Genomic DNA, 18792 nt, shown 5'->3' on the forward strand with positions numbered 1-18792 from the left:
CACACACACACACACACACACACACACACACACACACACAATTGCTTTACTACATTTAGTACATGTTTAATCATGAATACATATTTAATTATTTTAGATTTTGTTGCCTTTAAAATAATGTGTTGTAAGGCTTGCTAAATATAGTCTAATATTAAATTATTTAATTGATTTGTTTAATATTAAACATAACATTATAAATTAGGTTTTTTTTTAGAGAAATAAATAATAAATCAAAAGTTGAACTTTGCAACACAAGAACCTACAAGATCAAATAGCAACCAAAACACCTTCCTCAAAAGCAAAAGGGTATAAAATGAATGAAAATAGCATGAAGGATCACTTTATAGAAAAATAAGAGAAACCTAAACTATAATTAGGGAACTAAAAATAACCCAAAAAAGTCTTTAAGTGAGTTTAACCTAAATATAGCATGCATCCTAAATATAGAATACACTAATAGCTTCCTAAGTGAAAGTTAGGGTGGCACAAAAGTTTGCATGAAAATGCAAAGATTGTAGTGCCCCTCCCTCATCAAACTCTGTATAACTTAATTTGACTCTAGTTGTTTTCTTTGGTGGTTTATGTGACTGGATGATACTCTTATGTGATGGTTTTTATCATGTTGGTTATGCATTTTATCTTGAAGGATGGTTAGATGCTAGATCATATGCATATATACTAACATTGGACTAACAAATCTTCTATATGTATGGAATATTTCTTGTGTTCGTCTTCTTGTACGTGTATGGGGTGCGAGGGGATGATCTTTCGTCACCCACTTCAGAGGGACACGGACTGCCACGACTCTCCACCGGTGTGCCTATTCATGTTAGATGTATACGTGTGCATTTTTCTTTGTGATTCAGCTTTAGGTACTAAGCATCGGCTCCACCCGAATCTTCGGGTTTGAGCGTGCTCTATTATCCAATGGTAAAGTACAAAATCAGAGTTATCATTCAAACCTTGACGCAACCATCGTTCCCGCGGGAACGAGATGCTTGTCAGGTATCCCAATGTTTTGTTGCCAATCATCTCGGTTGTTTGCCTTAATCTTTTGTGTTTTTGGTTTGTTGCAATTTGTTGCTCCTATGTTTAATTTAACTGTTCTCTATTATTTTGTGACAAAGATTAATATTATATATATTAATGGTATTTGAATATTAATGATTAATTAATTAGTAAAATTGCAATTGTGCAAAATTAAATTAAACTAAACTAATGTTAGTGGTAAAATAATTAAATTTATTTTATTCTCATTGTAAAGGATTAATTAAATAGGGTAATTAAATATTTAATTTGGAATTTACCTTGTGTCGATGGAATAAAAGATTAAAAATATAAATGTTAATTAGTTGATTTAAAAATTAAAATTTGAATAATTATTGGAGTTACAAAAGAGTAAATAATGAACCTTATTAATTTGGGTATTCTTGCATGCATTTGCGAGTTACATTTGAGAAATATTTTAATTTGGCTTTTTGGGTTTGGAATTTACCTTGTGCTCATGGAATAAAAGATTAAAAATATAAATGTTAATTAGTTGATTTAAAAATTAAAATTTGAGTAATTACGGGAGTTACAAAAGAGTAAATAATGAACTTTATTAATTTGGGTATTCTTGCATGCATTTGCGAGTTACATTTGAGAATATTTTAATTTGGCTTTTTGGGGTGGCTCTTGTCGTGAACTTTTTCCAGTGTGCGCATGAATATTCTGATAAAGGGCTTTTGAAAAGGATGTTGAGAAATCTCTGGTTGAAAGTGAAGAAATTGAAAATAAGAAAAAAGGAATGGGTATTGGAAGTTTTTGGCTGACTTTTCTAGATTGGAGATCTTTGGATTGGTGCTATGAGATTATTGCTTTTGCCTCTGTTTTTCAAATAGCATGAAAAAGGTTGGGGTTTTGATTCTTTTCGTGCACGTAAAATTTCCTTTCAATTTAAATAAGAATCTATCTGTTTGTTTTACTGTGATGATATAAATTTGGTTTTCAAAAATTAATGTGAATTTGTATTGTTGGATTGTTTGATAATGGGGTTTTGGGTTATTTGAATTATCTATGATATGGGTTAAATAAAATGTATATTGGGAAAACTGGAAATAATTTTTGGGATTATATGTCTGAATATTAATTTCGGGTATAAATCTGATTTCTGGAAAAGCTACAATTGGGGATTTTGTTTTGTAATCTTTTTGAATGATCTTTGTTTAAATGAAAATAAATAAAAAATTGGGGTAGAACATATTTGGAAGCTGTGCATATGGATTTGTGGTTTAAAAATAAAAGAGGGTAATTTCCTCCGCTTTCCAGTCTGTTGTTTTGATGTTTATTCTTTTGCGTAACTATTTATTTATTGGTGGCTCGGTTTTAAGGGGTGTTTTGGGGACCCACGGTGGTGGGAAATCCCACCTTGTGGAGCCCACCCACCTTTAGCTTACCCACGGTGGTATATATATATATATATATTCTCTTTATTATGTTCATGTAAATGCATTTAAAAAAGTATATTATTATAGGTCAATTAATTAGATAATTATGTTTATATTCATAACTTTGAAAATGTAGTTTATTTGATAAGGTAGTACAATGGATCAAAATAGATTATTTTGGATAAATATAGCTCAACATTGATAAGAACAGTTATCAAGTGTAGATTTAGATATTTTTTTATGGTTAATGTTTTTGATTAAAAAAGCAGCGTTAACTAGGGCGCTGACCCTTTACATAGCCAAAAGGCTATCAATTTTAAACAGACCAAGCAGGGGTGCAAACCCCAAACAAACAAAGTCGGACAAGCCAAACAACCTATCAAACCAGCAACAACCCAACCCAACTCAAGAGTGGGGAGAAATACCCAAACCTTGATGAAGGGGGGGCTAGGAAAGGGGGGTAGATATCCCCTTCCGCCTGCGACAAACAATCGTCTGAGCAACACTGTCATTAGGAATATTCAAAGAACAATCAGGCGGGGAAGGCCCCACAGAGACACTGCCAGATTGTTGCTACAGAACAACAACAAACTGTTGTTGTAGAACAACAAAAGCAGAATCGCCAGGAGAAGAGAGAAGTTGAGGAGTAGGAGCAACAAATGTAGAAGCCAAGGGGGTAGAAGAGTCCACAGTAGCGGTAATATCAACAAAGGCTTCATCAGCAGTAAGGGGCACCTCATCTCGAGAGGATTCAACCGAAATAGAGTCTGAAGCATTAATTGTCAAGTGATCTTCAGTAGCATCCTTCCACCAAGTAGCAGCAACTCTGCAGTGAGAGAGAGAACAATCCGAAGCTAAGTGACCCATTGAGAAGCACCTTCGACAACGAAAGGGGAGGCCCTCATAATCCAACGGTTGAGTCCAAGGCCTCTCCCTAACCATAAGAACCACATCCCTGGGGAGGGCCATAGATATGTCGACATCAATTAAAAGAAGAGCAAAGGTAGAATGACCCATGGAGAACGTGACATCATCACCCTTCAAGAAACTGCCAATGGAGTTACTGATGGCATCGAAACAAGAAGGCTCCTAGAAATGGAGAGAGAGATTGGGGAGGTGGACCCAAACCGGGCGAACGAAGAGAGATTCAGTAAGGGAGTTGAAGGAAGAAGTCCATCGCTTAATAGAGAGGGAGAGATCCCCCCAAGTCCACAACTTTCCTAGAACCAAATCACAATCAAGAGTAGAGGTGAAAGAAGCAACAAAAAAGCCTTTAGCACAAGGGAAAAACTCAATGCCATGAGCAACTAAAGGCTTCCAAGAATCACTCACCCAACGATGAAGGTCCGGAAGAGAAGGTCAAAATCCAACAAATCTGCAGACCAAAGCATTGCGTTGATGGAAATCAACATTCTCCACAACCTCCCGGCCACAGACCACAACAGGGGAAGTCTTGGCACAAGGAAGAAGTCGAACCCCCTTGGAAGGATGGGCAGCAGATCTGGCCACAGGAGGAAAGCTATGAATCCTAGCAAAAGGAGGTTTGGGCAGAGCATTAGCACCAAAAGGAGGGTGGTCAAGAGCATCACCAATCCTAGGAGATCGACTAATAACCTGAGCATCATCATCAACAACTAGGGCATCCAAATCCAAAACCGGAAAATAGACACCAATTGTGGGGGAACCAAAACCCACTACCAGGGGAGCAACGCGCACAGATCTAGCAACTGAAAGGGGAGGGAAGGCAGTGGACAAGGGCACCGAGAAGCCCCCACCACTACCCACAACAACAACAACGCCAACAACAACGACAAGGGCCAACACAGGGAAGCCGTTGCGAGCAAGATAGGAGGATTTTGAAAAGACCTGGGCGAGAGACATTCTCAGGGAACTATAAGAAAAAGTCCAATCTTATATGTTATTAGATTTAAGTATAGAGATATATTTGTGATACACATAAGTTCTTTTGCTAAATATGGATATTTTGGGAAATTACTTATATTTTTGAAAAAGGTGGATGTAATTAGATTTATAAATGTTATTTCTTTTTATCAATTAATCATGTGGTTAAGTTTTGTTTAGGATTAGTTATATGTATATGATTTCATATGAACCTGGGAAATCTTCTTTTAGTTTGTTGTTGAACAATTATAATGGAAGCATATTGTAGGAATGTATTACAATGTTGTGAAATAATATTATGTCAGTAAATTGAGCTATGGATTAAGGGAATCGATCTTGATTTGGAACAATTTAATGTATAAGTGTTATTAGGGTCTCTGTGGTAGATTTGAATGAACTCTCTTGTATTTGGCTTCTTGAGACCTTTCTTTTTCTTTTGGATCTTGTCTTTCTTTGTGGGGATACTCCGATGTGTAGTTTTATGTGTTTGAATTCCAGAGGCTTAGGAAGGGAGTTGTGAATTCTTTATTGAATAGTCATGCTTCTCTTTTGATGACAACTGTTCAAGTCTTGTTTGTTCTTGATGCTGGATGGTGTTTCCTAGCCTACTTTGGATACTTCATGTTTGTTATCTTATTCTAGCAAGAGAGTCAAGCCTTGTTATGATATTTTGGTGTTTTACCATCTTGAGATTTCCGGTTTGATCCATGGTGTTGCTTGGATTCCTACGTGCAATCTTGGGGGAGTGTCTTTCATTGGGGGTCGTGACTCAAAGTAGTCGCCAGGGTAACTCAATGAGAGTTTTGTAATCAAGTGAAAACATAATACAATGTATTGGGAAGGGTAGTTAGCTCACATTAATAAAGATTAATTTTTGTTGTCTCTCTTACGCTTAGGTGCTTGTTTAGGGTTGAGGTAAGTAGAGAAGGGCCTGGAATGGCTTCCACCAATCTTGTCCTTTCGAAAGGTTGGTGTGGTCCACTAGTGTTTGTATGGGGGTCGGGGGTTGGCAGAGCTCATCAAGGTAACCCAGAATGGGGGCCAGAACCTAGTGAAGACCTAGCAGGGTAACTCATGACAACCTAGTGATGACACTCTTCCCTATTGCTACCTAGTGGTAACTTATGTTTTTTTATCCTCTTGTGGATTGCTTTGAGCCTTTGGAAGTTGGTTGTTTTACTATTGAGTTCCTGTGATTTTGGCCTTGTGAGTCTCTTGTGACCGTAGCCTTGTGAGTCTCCTGTGACAGTAGTTTTGTGAGCCTCATGTGTGTCATTTGTATATTCATGTGTTTCCTTCCATCTCTCGAGTCTGGCTGATACCTCTTAGCACGTGGGGTGGACCTGATGGTACCACATGGTTGGGTGGAGTGCTTTTTGCACCCATTGGGTTTCGGTCTATTCCGTGTCATGTTCGTGAAGGCCTGTGAGAAGATTAAAGACTTTCTTTATGTACCAGATTTATGTATTCATCCCATTATGGGACTCTAGGCAATTGTATCATCGTGGATCCATTGAAATGTATTTGATGATCATATGTATATTCTCAAGAAATGTAATATGTATCTTGTACCTATGCAAATGAGCAATGTTGTAATATGTAAAGCAGTTCCTTGTTTGGGTTAGTTGGATGATGTTCATCGTTATGGGGCCTTGAGGACGAATGCTAGTTGTTAATTGTGTATCTTTATTTAGCTTGTTGAATGTATCTCTTTGCATGTCTATGATGTAATCTATCAAAAAAAAAATAGTCACTTTTTCATTGTTTTGATTTGTTTTAGTCCTCTAGGCCTCATGGTGGGGTGTGACAAAGATGGGTCTTGACAACTAGGCCTGATGAGGTATCCATGCACAAACAAATGAAATCTCTCATAATTAGAGAAAATGAGAAAACTACATGGGAAAAAAATTCTCTCCAAAAGAGAGAAAATGAAATTAATGCACTTGTGAAAGAAGGATAGGACTCAATGTGATCCTCTAAGGACCACTTCTATCACATTGGTACAATAAATGTCCCCTCATAAGAGAGAGAATATGAGGATATGAATCCCCCCATAAAGAAGTAGCTTGTGTGCCAATGATGAAAGCTTGAAAACAAAACATGACCCTTTACTTACAAACAATAGTTCTCTCCTTAGGAAGAAAGAAATCCAATGATGATTGGAGAAGCCATCACGATAAACTAGAAGAATTAGGAATTCAAATCCAAATGATGTGTGCCTTTGAAAACTATTCAAATGTCCTCATGGTGGAATGTGATGTTGTTAATCTATAAACCTTTGAATATTGATGTAGAACAAACTCCATTGGCAATGAAGATTGGCTGGCAACACTAATGAGGTAGTCAACAAAGAGGATATGAATGTCCTCATAATAATCCTCCAAATTTGCAATTTGAGGCTTCGCAAGAAAAGATGATATGTTTGCAAGATATGAATCCTAAGTACTTATGTCTAGAAAAACCGAAGACGATGGCTAACAATGATGATGTAGCTATTAGAAAAGAGGACATTAATGTCCTCAAGGTAATCCTCCAAATTTGCAATATGAGACTCCACAAACAAGGATGATATGTCTACAAGATATGAATCCAAAGTAGTTTTGTTTAGAAGATGAATATTCGGCTATATTGAATCAATGGGGGCCAAAGATGTGGAGATTGTTGGACATTGCTGCCGCTAGGATATGTTGTTGGCATTGATGTCAACATATTCCTGTGATTTATTGCTCCAATGGTTGCAGATTGGTTTATTGGGATCATGGTTTGGTGTATGGAGTACTTATTGTATCATTATATCTTTTTGTATTGGTTTCAGTGATCCAGACGCATAATTGATTGTATCATATGATCCGATTTACAGTTTGGCTTTTCTGATTAATGCTTTGCAGAGTTCGGTATTTCCCCAGGTATATTCCGGTGTGATGAGATCTTGAGTTGAGATTTTGAGAGATTGTTTGGAATGTTCTTGTGTATCTTCATTTAAGATGGTTCGTGATTTGGTGCTCCACAAGTTATCTTTCCTTGTGACAGTTGCTATTGTTTGAGTGTTCTTGAGTTTTAGATGTTGATCGATGAAAATTTGATAAGTGGTGTTGGTGTAGCTATTGCAGATGACTCTAACATGCTTGTTGGTGTTTCCTAACTGTGTCCTATTTGTTTTGATGGTCTTCATTGATCTTTGTGCGATTTTTTGGTGATTTTCATGATCAGGTGATATTCTTCGTGTTATGCAGTATTCTTGGTGGTGTAGCGTGTTGTGATTGATCTTGGCGTGATTTTCGGTGGTGTTGCATGTTTGAGCGTTTGGTTTATGTCCATGTTATATCATGTATATCATAATATTGGTCCGGTGGTAGATCTTTGTATCGTGTAATGTAATTTTGTAATTGTGAGTTGAGGGTTTAGCCGACCTTGTGGTCAAGGTTGATGAATTGTATAAATAGGTGATAAAGTCATGTAAATTTTGTAGTGGTGGTGTGTCTGCATTATCAGAGAGTGATAAAGATGCGAACAAGCAAATACAAAAAACAAAACACCTTCCACAAACGAGAGCAATAAGAATAGATTTACTATATTTCTCAAAAGGAAAAGAGTATAAAATAAATGAATAAAAGCATGAAGGCTTTCTTTATAAAAAAACAAGAAAAACCTAATCTATAATTAGGGAACTAAAAGAAGCTCAAAGAAACCATATGTGAACTTAATATGAATATAACATCCCTCCTAAATATAGAATGCACTATAATTAAACTCCTTGACAAACAATGAAATTTAGTGTGGGTCTCTTCGACGGTTGTAAGCCCTAGTTAGTTTGAGCATTACCTAGAACCATGAAAATGAAAATATTAAGAAAAGAAAAGAATACTATGTGTGTGTGTGTGTGTTGTGGCATAAATATCCCATGTCACACATTAATAAAAAGATCATGACATTGAATCAGATAAAATTATACATGAATTCAAATCTAGAAAATTTTACCACTAGATTAAATCAAATTAATCACATTTTTAATATCATTCAACCTTTAAACATAGACATATATTCATATTCCTAATGTTCAACCCTCAGGATTCATAAGCAACCTTAGAAATCAAAATTCACAATCCCAATTTAAGTCACTCACACAAGTCTTTAGTTGAGATTAAATATAGAAACAAAATTAGATAAGGATCTTGTTTTGGACAAAATACTCAATTCACAGTCTAATAAATGCATTAAGTATGACAACTTTTAAAGCTCCATGACTTAGGCAATTTTGAGCCCTTCCTATCAAACTACTCTAACAAAGGGTTAGTAACATAAACTATGTGTTAGAATATGAAGTATTACAAAATGCATTAAATGAGAAAAACATTCTTTATTTTATCTTGATTTCATCCTCAACTTATGAGTTGAAATTGTTGATGTTTTGAAGACAACTTATTAGTATCATGCATGTTTTGACGTACAATTTTTTTTAAAAACTTAATTAGGGGATCTAGAAGATATATTATCGTTTTAACAATTTTTCCAATCATATGTTCTTGTCTTAGGTTGAAAGACTTGTGTTCTTTCATATTCCCATTCACAATTTCAACATCAAATGTCCAAGATGGCCTAGATTCCTAACACTTACAAGATCTCTATATTTGCTCAAATGTTAGGACTAAATATACGAATTATGACCAAGGTGCCTCCTTATGGCCTTACTTCTCCATGCAAGAGAAGCATTAATCAAAGCGAGCACAATAAATCTATAAGCCACCATCATCATGTGAGATTGTTTTCATACATATGGTTCACCACTTGTGCTCATAAGCAAAGTGGTTTCATACTTGGGGACAATCATCAATACTGAATTACCATATTCATTGGTAGAACTTAACATTAGGACACTTAGCTCGAGCACAAGGAGATTAAAGTAGAGGCATTATTATAACTACACCTACTACTTAGTAGTTGGATGAGATCAACCCCCAAATACTCTTCTTGTTGGGTGCTATTGAAAATATGTAAACCACAATATCCAATTTTGAACTTATTAAGGCACCTATTTAAGCTTTGTAATGTTAATGTGGGTCAAAATTTTTGTGATTTACAATGTAAGTGCTTGGTAAACAATTATACATGTAACCGTCGCATTTGTATGATCTAAAGATTGACATCTTGTAATCTAGAATTTCGTTGATTTTTAATAATAAATTTTATTGGTCGTAGCATATGTATCATATAATTTAAAGAACCACTACCATATTCTCCACTTATGTAATGTAATCTAAGTATTTTTTAATAAATATTTGATTATTATGACAACGAACTTGCTTCCATTCAAAATGTTCCATACTATTATAATGTATGCATTAAAAATTGTGTCTTTAAACATTATGAACTGATTCCCTTATTATATATTTTGACATAAAATAATTAAAAAAATCACGATTCTTAATGTAGATGAGCAATGATTGTAAACAAACTTTAGATGTGACATGTAAAATTTAACCTTCACTAGCAAATGTTAGGTATACAATGAATGCAAAACAATTCAATTCTTATCTTACCAAATGAAATTTAACCTTCTGTACCATTTGCTAAGTTTACTATAGATAAAAAAAAGTAGTCAATTTGACCATATTTTGGATATGCATGTGATATTATTTTTAATCCTACAAATATCTCTCGTTGTGTTTCTTTGAAATTCTAATAGCTCTGATTCTTTGGGGTTCCTCTTGTTTAAACCTATTATCACTTCAAACACTCTTGAAATGCCCTCTTTAGCTCTCTCCCAACTACCTTCAATCCCTCATCTCATTAGTATCAATTTATAAATCTCATCATGCACAATTTTGTAATATGTGAGATTACAATACAATATAAATTATGATTTTATTTTTACATATCAAAATATTATTCTCTTCTATTGAACATGAATCTATAAGCTTCTATATGTGACTTTTTCAAATGCCATGCATATCTACTAATTACAACATAAACACAATTATAATTTCTTTTAGTGTTTTTATATTAGTTTATTCTAATCAAAGCCAAACATATTGATGTCAAATTAAATTAAAAATGCTATTAAGGGTGTGGTTTGATGGTTAAAAATGAGGCATGTTGACAAATCTACCAAGGTTCAAACCCCTATTAAGTCATTGAGCTTATAGACCTTGTGCCTTCATTGTGTGCTTATATTGTGCATTTGGATAATCTATGTTAATGCAAGGGGTGAATCCCCAAGATGGGAATAGGTCCTCAAGAAGTGGCTTCGTAGCTCGCCCAACCTAAAAATTTCCGAGTTAACCAGCAAAATAAAAACTAAACAAATATTTACGAAACATAAATCTATTAGATATCTCACCATGCAAAGGGGTGTGAAGCAACACTAGAAATATCAAACCATAAATGAGACAAAATCTACATATACTTATATAAAATTACATACCTAATTTCAAATGTGTAACTCAGTCTCAAATGGTCGACCTGTCATAGGCAAAAGATAATACAATTAATCCAAACTAATTAATTATACTGAATGACGAGAGTTGATTATGAGCCCTCCTCTCCCATTTCTTACAGGTCAAGCATCTTTCATTTACTTTAAGTATTTCTCACCTTTTGTTTTTCCCATTCTCCACCTCCTTCTCCACCTTTTCATTTCATACATATGCAGGTTTCCTGGAAGCAATTTAATCAAACATCCATGTTATCATTAAAGAGGTCGCTGCCAATTTATATAGGCAGTGATCTGAATTGCACTCTATGCATGTAATTTTATGAAACCAACAGTATGGTCTAGATTGCCAAATTCTGAAAACAAAAGAAAAAGGAAAAAAAGATTTTTGGAAACTGAAAATAAACCTTGTCCTTTCATTGTTACTGCAGGTCTGACAGGTTAACATAATTGTAGTGCAAGCTTCATTTAGCATCACCAATAATCTCCACAGGAACATTGTCCCTGTTTGAAATGATGGAAACGATTTGCATCTCTTACAACAATTTCTCTTGCAACAATCTTGGAGATGAATTTTGTTGCAGTGTGGCAATCAGCACATACTCGAAGGTTCTTAACAATTCTAATAGTTGTTCCAGAAGGTGTGTTTAATAAACCGAATGCAATTGCCAACTTTTCACTATGATGACAGAGAAATAATTCTTTTTCCTCGTCTTCCACATCATTGAGTAAATACCTTGAATCTGGAAAATACCCCACTGCCTTCATCTCCCAAGTCAATTTCTCCAACTTTGCATAGATATCATGTGTCTGTGGATGTGATCTGTCTCCTACACAAAAAACATGTACCATTTTATGGCCTTCAATCCAACTACATCCAGGGATCTTTTTTATTTGTCTATCTTTCATCAATCTCCTTACCATTTCAACCTCACTCCACCTGCCTACTTCTGCATAGATGTTTGAGAGAAGAACATAAGTCGCAGCATTTTTAGAATCCAAATCAAAAAGCACTGTCGCTATATATACTCCTAAGCCTATATTCATATGTGATCTACAGGCACCAAGAAAGCACATCCACACAACCACCACAGGTTTAACTGGCATCTTAATGATAAATTTTAGGGTGTCCTCAAGATAGCCAGCACGGCCAAGAAGGTCAACCATGCACACATAATGATCAACTGTAGGTGTAATGTAATAAGGGCTTTTCATTTGATTGAAGTATGTACAGCCCTCATCCACTAAACCTGCATAGCTGCATGCATATAGAATGCATGCAAAGCTTACAATGTTAGGGTATGTTCTAGAGTGTTGCATTAATTCAAAGATTTTGAAAGCATCCTTGCAAAATCCATTTTGTGCATATCCTGCAATCATGGCATTCCATGAGATGACATCTTTTTGAGGTAATCTGTCAAACAGTTCACGTGCCTTGTCTATGCTTCCACATTTTGCGTACATGTCTACCAGAGCATTCCCAACTATATTATCTAACAAAAATCCCCCTTCCATAATGCTTTGATGGATGTCCATACCTTGTTCCAAAGCTCCCATTTTGGCACAGGCAGGGAGGATGCTGGCGAAGGTTGTGGAATTTGGCTTTATACCTGCCAATTGCATTTGCTTGAAAGTTTCCAAAGCTTTTTCAACAAATCCATTTTGTGCATATCCTCCAAGCATGGCATTCCAAGAGACCACATTTTTTCGAGGCATTTTGTCAAACAGTTCACGTGCCTTATCTATGCATCCACATTTTGCATACATGTCTACCAGAGCATTTCCAACTATAATATCTGACAAAAATCCACCTTCCATTATGCTTTTATGGATATTTATACCCTGTTCCAAAGCTCCCATTTTGGCACACGCAGGGAGGATACTTACAAAGGTTGTGGGATTTGGCCTTACACCTGCCAATTGCATTTGCTTGAAAGTTTCCAAAGCCTTTTCAACAAATCCATTTTGTGCGTATCCTCCAACCATAGCAGTCCATGAGATGACATCTCTTTGAGGTATTTTATCAAACAGTTCACATGCCTTGTCTAGACTTCCACATTTTGCGTACATGTCTACCAGGGCAGTTGCAATAACATCTGACGAAATTCCTCTATCCTTTATGATTTGATGGATGCCCATACCTTTTTCCAAAGCTCCCATTTTGGTACAAATAGGGAGAATGCTGGCAAAGGTTGTGGAGTCTGGCTCTACACCCGTCAATTGCATTTCCTTGAAAGTTTCTAAAGCTTTTTCAATAAATCCATTTAGTGCATATCCTGCAATCAATGCATTCCATGAGACCACATCCTTTTGACGCATTCCGTCAAACAATTTACGTGCCTTGTCTATGCTTCCGCATTTTGCATACATGTCTACCAGGGCACTTGCAACTACAACATCTGACCTATATCCCCCCTCCGTTATGCTTTGATGAATGTCCATACCCTGCTCCAAAGCTCCCATTTTAGTACAGGCAGGGAGGATGCTAGCAAAGGTTGTGGAATTTGGCTTTACACCTGCCAGTGACATTCGCTTGAAAGTTTCTAAAGCCTTTTCAACAAATCCAATTTGTGCATATCCTGCGATCATCGCAGTCCATGAGACCACGTTTCTTTCAGGCATTTTGTCAAACAGTTCACGTGCCCTGTCTATGCTTCCACATTTTGCATACATGTCTACCAGGGCAGTTGCAACTACAACATTTGACGAAATTCCTCTATCTTCTATGCTTTGATGGATGTCCATACCCTGTTCCAAATCTCCCATTTTGGCACAGGCTGGGAGTACGCTGGCAAATGTGAACTCATCGGGCTGGAGACCTGTTCGTTGCATTTGGTGAAACAATGTGACAACCTCACGAGGATACCCATTTTTTCTGTAACCCCCAATAATCATATTCCACGAGACAGCGTCTCGTTCTTTCATGTGGTTAAACACTTTACGAGCATCAACCAAACTTCCGCACTTGACATACATGTAAATAAGCTTATTCTGAAAAGTTGTGCGTTTAGCAAATGCAAATCGCCTGTGAGCGATGAAAGAGTGGACTATTTTCCCTTGTAAAAGCGCGTTCTTGAGAGTGCAGGTCTGAAATAATTGAATATAAGTATTGGAGTCTTCAGGGGGGTTGTGTGTAGTAAGCAGAATGTGCAGCGCCTCCTTCAACATAATGCTGGGAGACTGAACATAATGCTGGGAGATTGACATGGGTGATGGATAGCAATGGCATTTTATGATTGTGGAAAATGTGCAGTGTTTTTCAGTTTACGTCTACCAGATTGGCAACAACCAGCTGTTTCAGTTCCCCAGTGTAATTGCTGCTCTGCCCCATATTTTTACGTAACGCTTTTATTAATTCTTCTGATTTGCTGGTCAAGATTGATAATAGAAAAGAATTTGGAAATGTGTTAATTGTGTGAATCTTGCTACTTAAAATCATTTGGTCTTCATTGAAATAATCAATCATCAAATATCATAAATAAGAAAAATCAATTTTACATTTCATTGGTGATTAATGGTGAATTTATTTTATAAGTAAGAAATTTTCATTCTTAAATTATTTGATTTTATTTTTCTTCTTATGCTTTTTATCTCTTTAAATAAAAAAGGTTCTAATAGTGGTACACATTAGCTTGACATTCTTCAAATTCTTAAATGACAAGTTAATTTTTGTTAAAATTTTGAGAATGTTTCTATAGGTAAGTTAAGAGCTTAAAGCTATTATTTGGAGTTTTGAACATCAATGATATAATCACATTAGTTGCATTTTAGTTGAAAACTCCAAAAAGTATCCCCCAAAAAAGTTTGATTAAAACATGTACATCAAGACATGTATTACCAATCACCTTATGTGGCAAATTGTGATTAATTGCTTTTTTGATGTAACTTGTGAAAGTGAATATTTTATGTCCATTTTTAAATGTACAAAAGAGTATTTTTAGATTTTCATGAAAGTACCTCTAGTTAGAGAAATATGGAGTTCTTGATTTTTTTTGTTGAATTTCCCCTAAAAGAAGGGATTAAGATGTGACAAATAGTTTTGATTGATATTGTTTTGATCACAATGATTTCAATAAAAAATGTTATAATCAAACTACCATATGTAAATTCAACCTTGTTTGAGTTTTAAAATTAAAATATAACTATTTATAAGTTTTGAGTGAAATGGTTATGGTAAAAATTCTTTGTGCTATATAGGTGCCAAGTAATTTTAGGTGAAACTATTTCAATTGAAACTATGTAGGAAAAAACCACTTCACTTGAAACTATTTTATTGGTCAAAAGCGTGACATAATTTTGAACTTCTACCCAGGGGTCATTCATAATGCAGACTTAAAAATTACACTTTTGTTCCGTATTGATAGTGGAACAAACTATTTAAATTGTCTACATCCATACGTATGTGGCAATATAAATTTGTTAGTGCCAACATGACACGTAAGTGACCCTGTCAAACCCTAACATTAGGGCACACCACTATTAGGCTCTCTCCCTTAATCAAAACATTGACTGTCTATCATAATCATAGTTAAGTTGGATTCACTTATAGTTATCTTGAAAGCTAGGATAAAAATTTGATATATTGTTGAGTTGAATACTTAAGATTCATTATCTTCAAATCTCGTTTCATTATCCTTTATAACGAATATGTGACCACCATTTTAAAATTGATGTTTAAAATATTTTGATCAATTTAAATGAGTATCTCATTTTTAACTCGTCACTTAAATTACACACTATATTAAATTAAGGCTCACCATTCAAACATTCAAGAATTCAGAAAAGGTAAAAAAATATAGTTTGGGAATGTAGAGTTGAAACTAATTCAATATGCTCTAACAAATTTTGTTTCCATTCAATTCATTAACTTCAAGAATATATTCAACATAACAACTATTAAAAAATGAAAGAATGCTTGATTTTGGTACAAGAACTCCAATTACAAGAATACCGCTTTTTAATAACTTGTAAATGCTTTCTAACTAACTAGAACTTTGTAATTTAGTTAGTATTCAAATCAAGGAAATAGATAAATGCTTGAAACCTGTTCAACCACAATAAATTTCACAATTGTACATCCTATCTTAAAATCCATTTTCAAAATAAATTAGTATATAGTAGTAGTTATGTGTTTCAATGAAACTCATTTTCAAAATAGATCAGTATAGAACAGGGAAAACTTTAAGAACCCCCCCCCCTTAGACAAGGTGTAAAAACCTGGCGAATTGTAATGTTTTTAAAACCAAAAAAACATTTGTATGGGTGAATTGTAATGTTTTTAAAACCAGAAAAAATATTTGCATTAGCGATTTCAACCTATTTTCAAACCATCAAAAAAAAATATTGGCGATTTCAACCTATTTTCAAATCATAAAAAAAAAATATTGGCGATTTCAACCTATTTTCAAACCGTAAAAAAATATATTGGCGATTTCAAGCTATTTTCAAACCATAAAAAAATATATTAGCGATTTCAACCTTTTTCCAAAACGTAAAAAAAATATATTGGCACCTCAACAGTCCCTGTCAAGTCATTAAAACACGTGGCACATAGTCGTCAACCCTCTGCCTGAAAGACTGCCCATTAGAAAATCTCGCGACCTAATGACAAGCCCTTACGACTCTATCTACAGCTCGCAAGCTGAAAATGTTAAGCCTTCATAACTTCGAGATCTAGTGACTGAGGGCAACTGAACAACCGCTCGCCAATTCTCGACCACAAAATGTTAAGTCCTCGTCACCGCAACGACTTGGAGATAGTGGTAACTTTAACCCTTGTCGCGTACTCGCCAACATAAAACTGCTTATCTCTTAACCGCTAGCACTTCACTCACAAGCTTGCGACTTGATCAGGTCTTCAAACATTTAACTTCGCGAGCTGGCGATAACCATAAAACTTAACCACAAACTGTCTAGTCACTAGCTCGTGACCTAAAAATGCTAACATTAAACAAACATGAGAGCTAGCGACAATTGTATGAAATGAGTTACTCGCTAACTCTTGCGGCTATAATGTATGACATCAGACCAACTCGAGACCTCGTGACCAAAGCAATTTCATTAACAATCTCCAGCTCGCTAACATAAAACGCTAGCACCCAAAAAGCTAGAGATCTCGCGATGTAAACTCAAACCAACTTGTTGCCAGCTCGCGGCTTGATCACGTCTTTAGACATTTAACCTCGCGAGCTGGCGATAACCATAAAACTTAACCACAAAATATCTAGTCTCTAGCTCGCGACCTAAAAATGCTAACATTAAATAAACATGAGAGCTAGCAACAACTGTGGTGGCAAGCTAATATGTATGAGGAATTTTGAAGGCTTGGATGCCGACTCATTCCTGAGGGACTAGTTTGAAGGTTTCTCCTAAGTCGAGGTTGATTAGACAAGAAAGGATGATGGTTTCAGAGGCATAAAAGGATTGGATAGCTTCTGAGTTAGAGATGGGAGATCACGGATTTCTCTGAGAAATCAGAGGTTGCTTGTTGTCAGGGATTCTGAAGCAGAATTTGTACAATAAAGGAGGAATAAAATCAAAACAAAATCGTTCACATAAGATGAGCCTTAGCAAGATGCAGTGGATTTGATAGGCATGGCTTCTAGAGTCTAGAGTCACGTTGAAAATAACCAAAATGATGATTTTTCACATGAATGAGTATCACCAGATGAAGTGTTAAGAAGTTATAAATACAATGGAGTGGTGACTTAATTGGTAGAAGAGAAAATAAACCTTTTTCATTTTCTAAGAGTGGTTTTTTCCTTAGAGAGGAAGATGATGTTTGAGCAAGATCGTGCATGGATTTGCTGTGTGCTCTGTGATACCAGATGGGTGTTTTTTTTTTTTTCTCCTGTGTGAGTTTATTTATTGTCAGAGGGGTTGTGAAAGTGAGAAGGATTGCCAGAGGGGGTGTGAGCCTTTTCTTATCAAGAAAGGCCACGCATGGCACATCCTCTGCTTCTACTCTACCACATGATGGCAGGGGGTTTGAAGAAGGAGCCCGCAGAGGAATGAAAGAAGGATTTGTTTGGGTGGGGAGTGGCAACCAGTCATATTTGTGACGATGTGGAAGCTGCGACCCCTCCTCAACATATTATGTTTACCCTAAAGCTCCTCTTTCCACTTTCTCTGATCCTGGGCATGAAGGCTCGAGCTCCTCTTTCCATTTTCTCTATTTTTGGGCATGAAGGCTGAAGCTTCTCCTCTATTTTAGGGCCGACTTTACTTCTTGCCACGTCCCAGTATCCCTTCCGAGAAGGAAAGTGATCTGTTGGACAGAATGTAACATCTCACACTCCATCTAAAGGCATCGGGGTGATAATGACATGACTCAAGCAATTTTGCTTCTACCAGTTTTCATGTTCTGTTGACATGTGTCTCTTGGTCTGAACCTTGTTGCTCCCTTTTCTTCTATAAAAAGGGAAATCAAGGCCATTGGAAGGGTTCCTTTTCTGGTTCTAGTAGTGAGTCTAGGTAAAGGGAGCAAGTTGTACAGTCATTTACAGAGCAAATGAAAAGCATTTAGTGTCAAGCTTTGTGCAGGTTCTTGAAGGAGTTATATGTAAATTTATTTTGTGACAGAAGTGGTAATTTCATTCAATAGAAATTAAATTCTAATCTATTTCTCTTTGGTGTATAATTCTATCTCTTTCAAATGAACAAAATCAAGAGTTTTTTCATTTGTTGCATTGTTATGGGTATGTGCAGGATCATGGTGTGCCAAAACAGGCCCTTAAGTGGCAATGAAATTTCAGAAAATCAGAGTTATGCAACTTGACATGAAAATTTGAATAAGTTGTGAACATTATTTTTAAAATATGTAAGAAGAGAATATATAGAAAATTGAATGTAGTTTCTAAGATACTAGTTGTTTTTTGGAAAAAAAAAAATCCTATTTGATGAAAATTTCAAATTTCAATGTAGTGGTACTAAAATTTCAGGAAAAAAATAAGAAGTAGACGTATGTCTAACCACCCTAATCACAATCAAATCATAATATTTTTTTTATAATATTTATAATATAAGTATTAG

General features: G+C 35.6%; 1 protein-coding gene across 3 annotated transcripts in view; it reads right to left on the reverse strand.

Annotated features, from left to right (window-relative positions):
- LOC131054141 (pentatricopeptide repeat-containing protein At2g03880, mitochondrial-like) overlaps positions 1–14139 on the reverse strand; it is a 57845-nt gene extending 43706 nt beyond the window's left edge. The window contains exons 1-4 of one of the 3 annotated variants that reach the window (XM_057988602.2): positions 11169–14139; positions 10923–10985; positions 10753–10790; positions 10393–10591 (exon numbers count right to left, since the gene is read on the reverse strand). In XM_057988602.2, coding sequence (XP_057844585.2) covers positions 11236–13968 — 2733 coding nt within the window. In that variant the 5' untranslated portion in view covers positions 13969–14139 and the 3' untranslated portion in view covers positions 10393–10591; positions 10753–10790; positions 10923–10985; positions 11169–11235. Of the gene's footprint in view, positions 1–10392; positions 10791–10922; positions 10986–11168 lie in introns of those variants that run through there. The other 2 variants (XM_057988601.2, XM_057988600.2) reach the window with 2 other exon arrangements.
- Between the last annotated feature and the right edge of the window lie 4653 nt (positions 14140–18792).

Source organism: Cryptomeria japonica, chromosome 9, assembly GCF_030272615.1.
Source record: "Cryptomeria japonica chromosome 9, Sugi_1.0, whole genome shotgun sequence".
Classification (NCBI taxonomy): domain Eukaryota; kingdom Viridiplantae; phylum Streptophyta; class Pinopsida; order Cupressales; family Cupressaceae; genus Cryptomeria; species Cryptomeria japonica.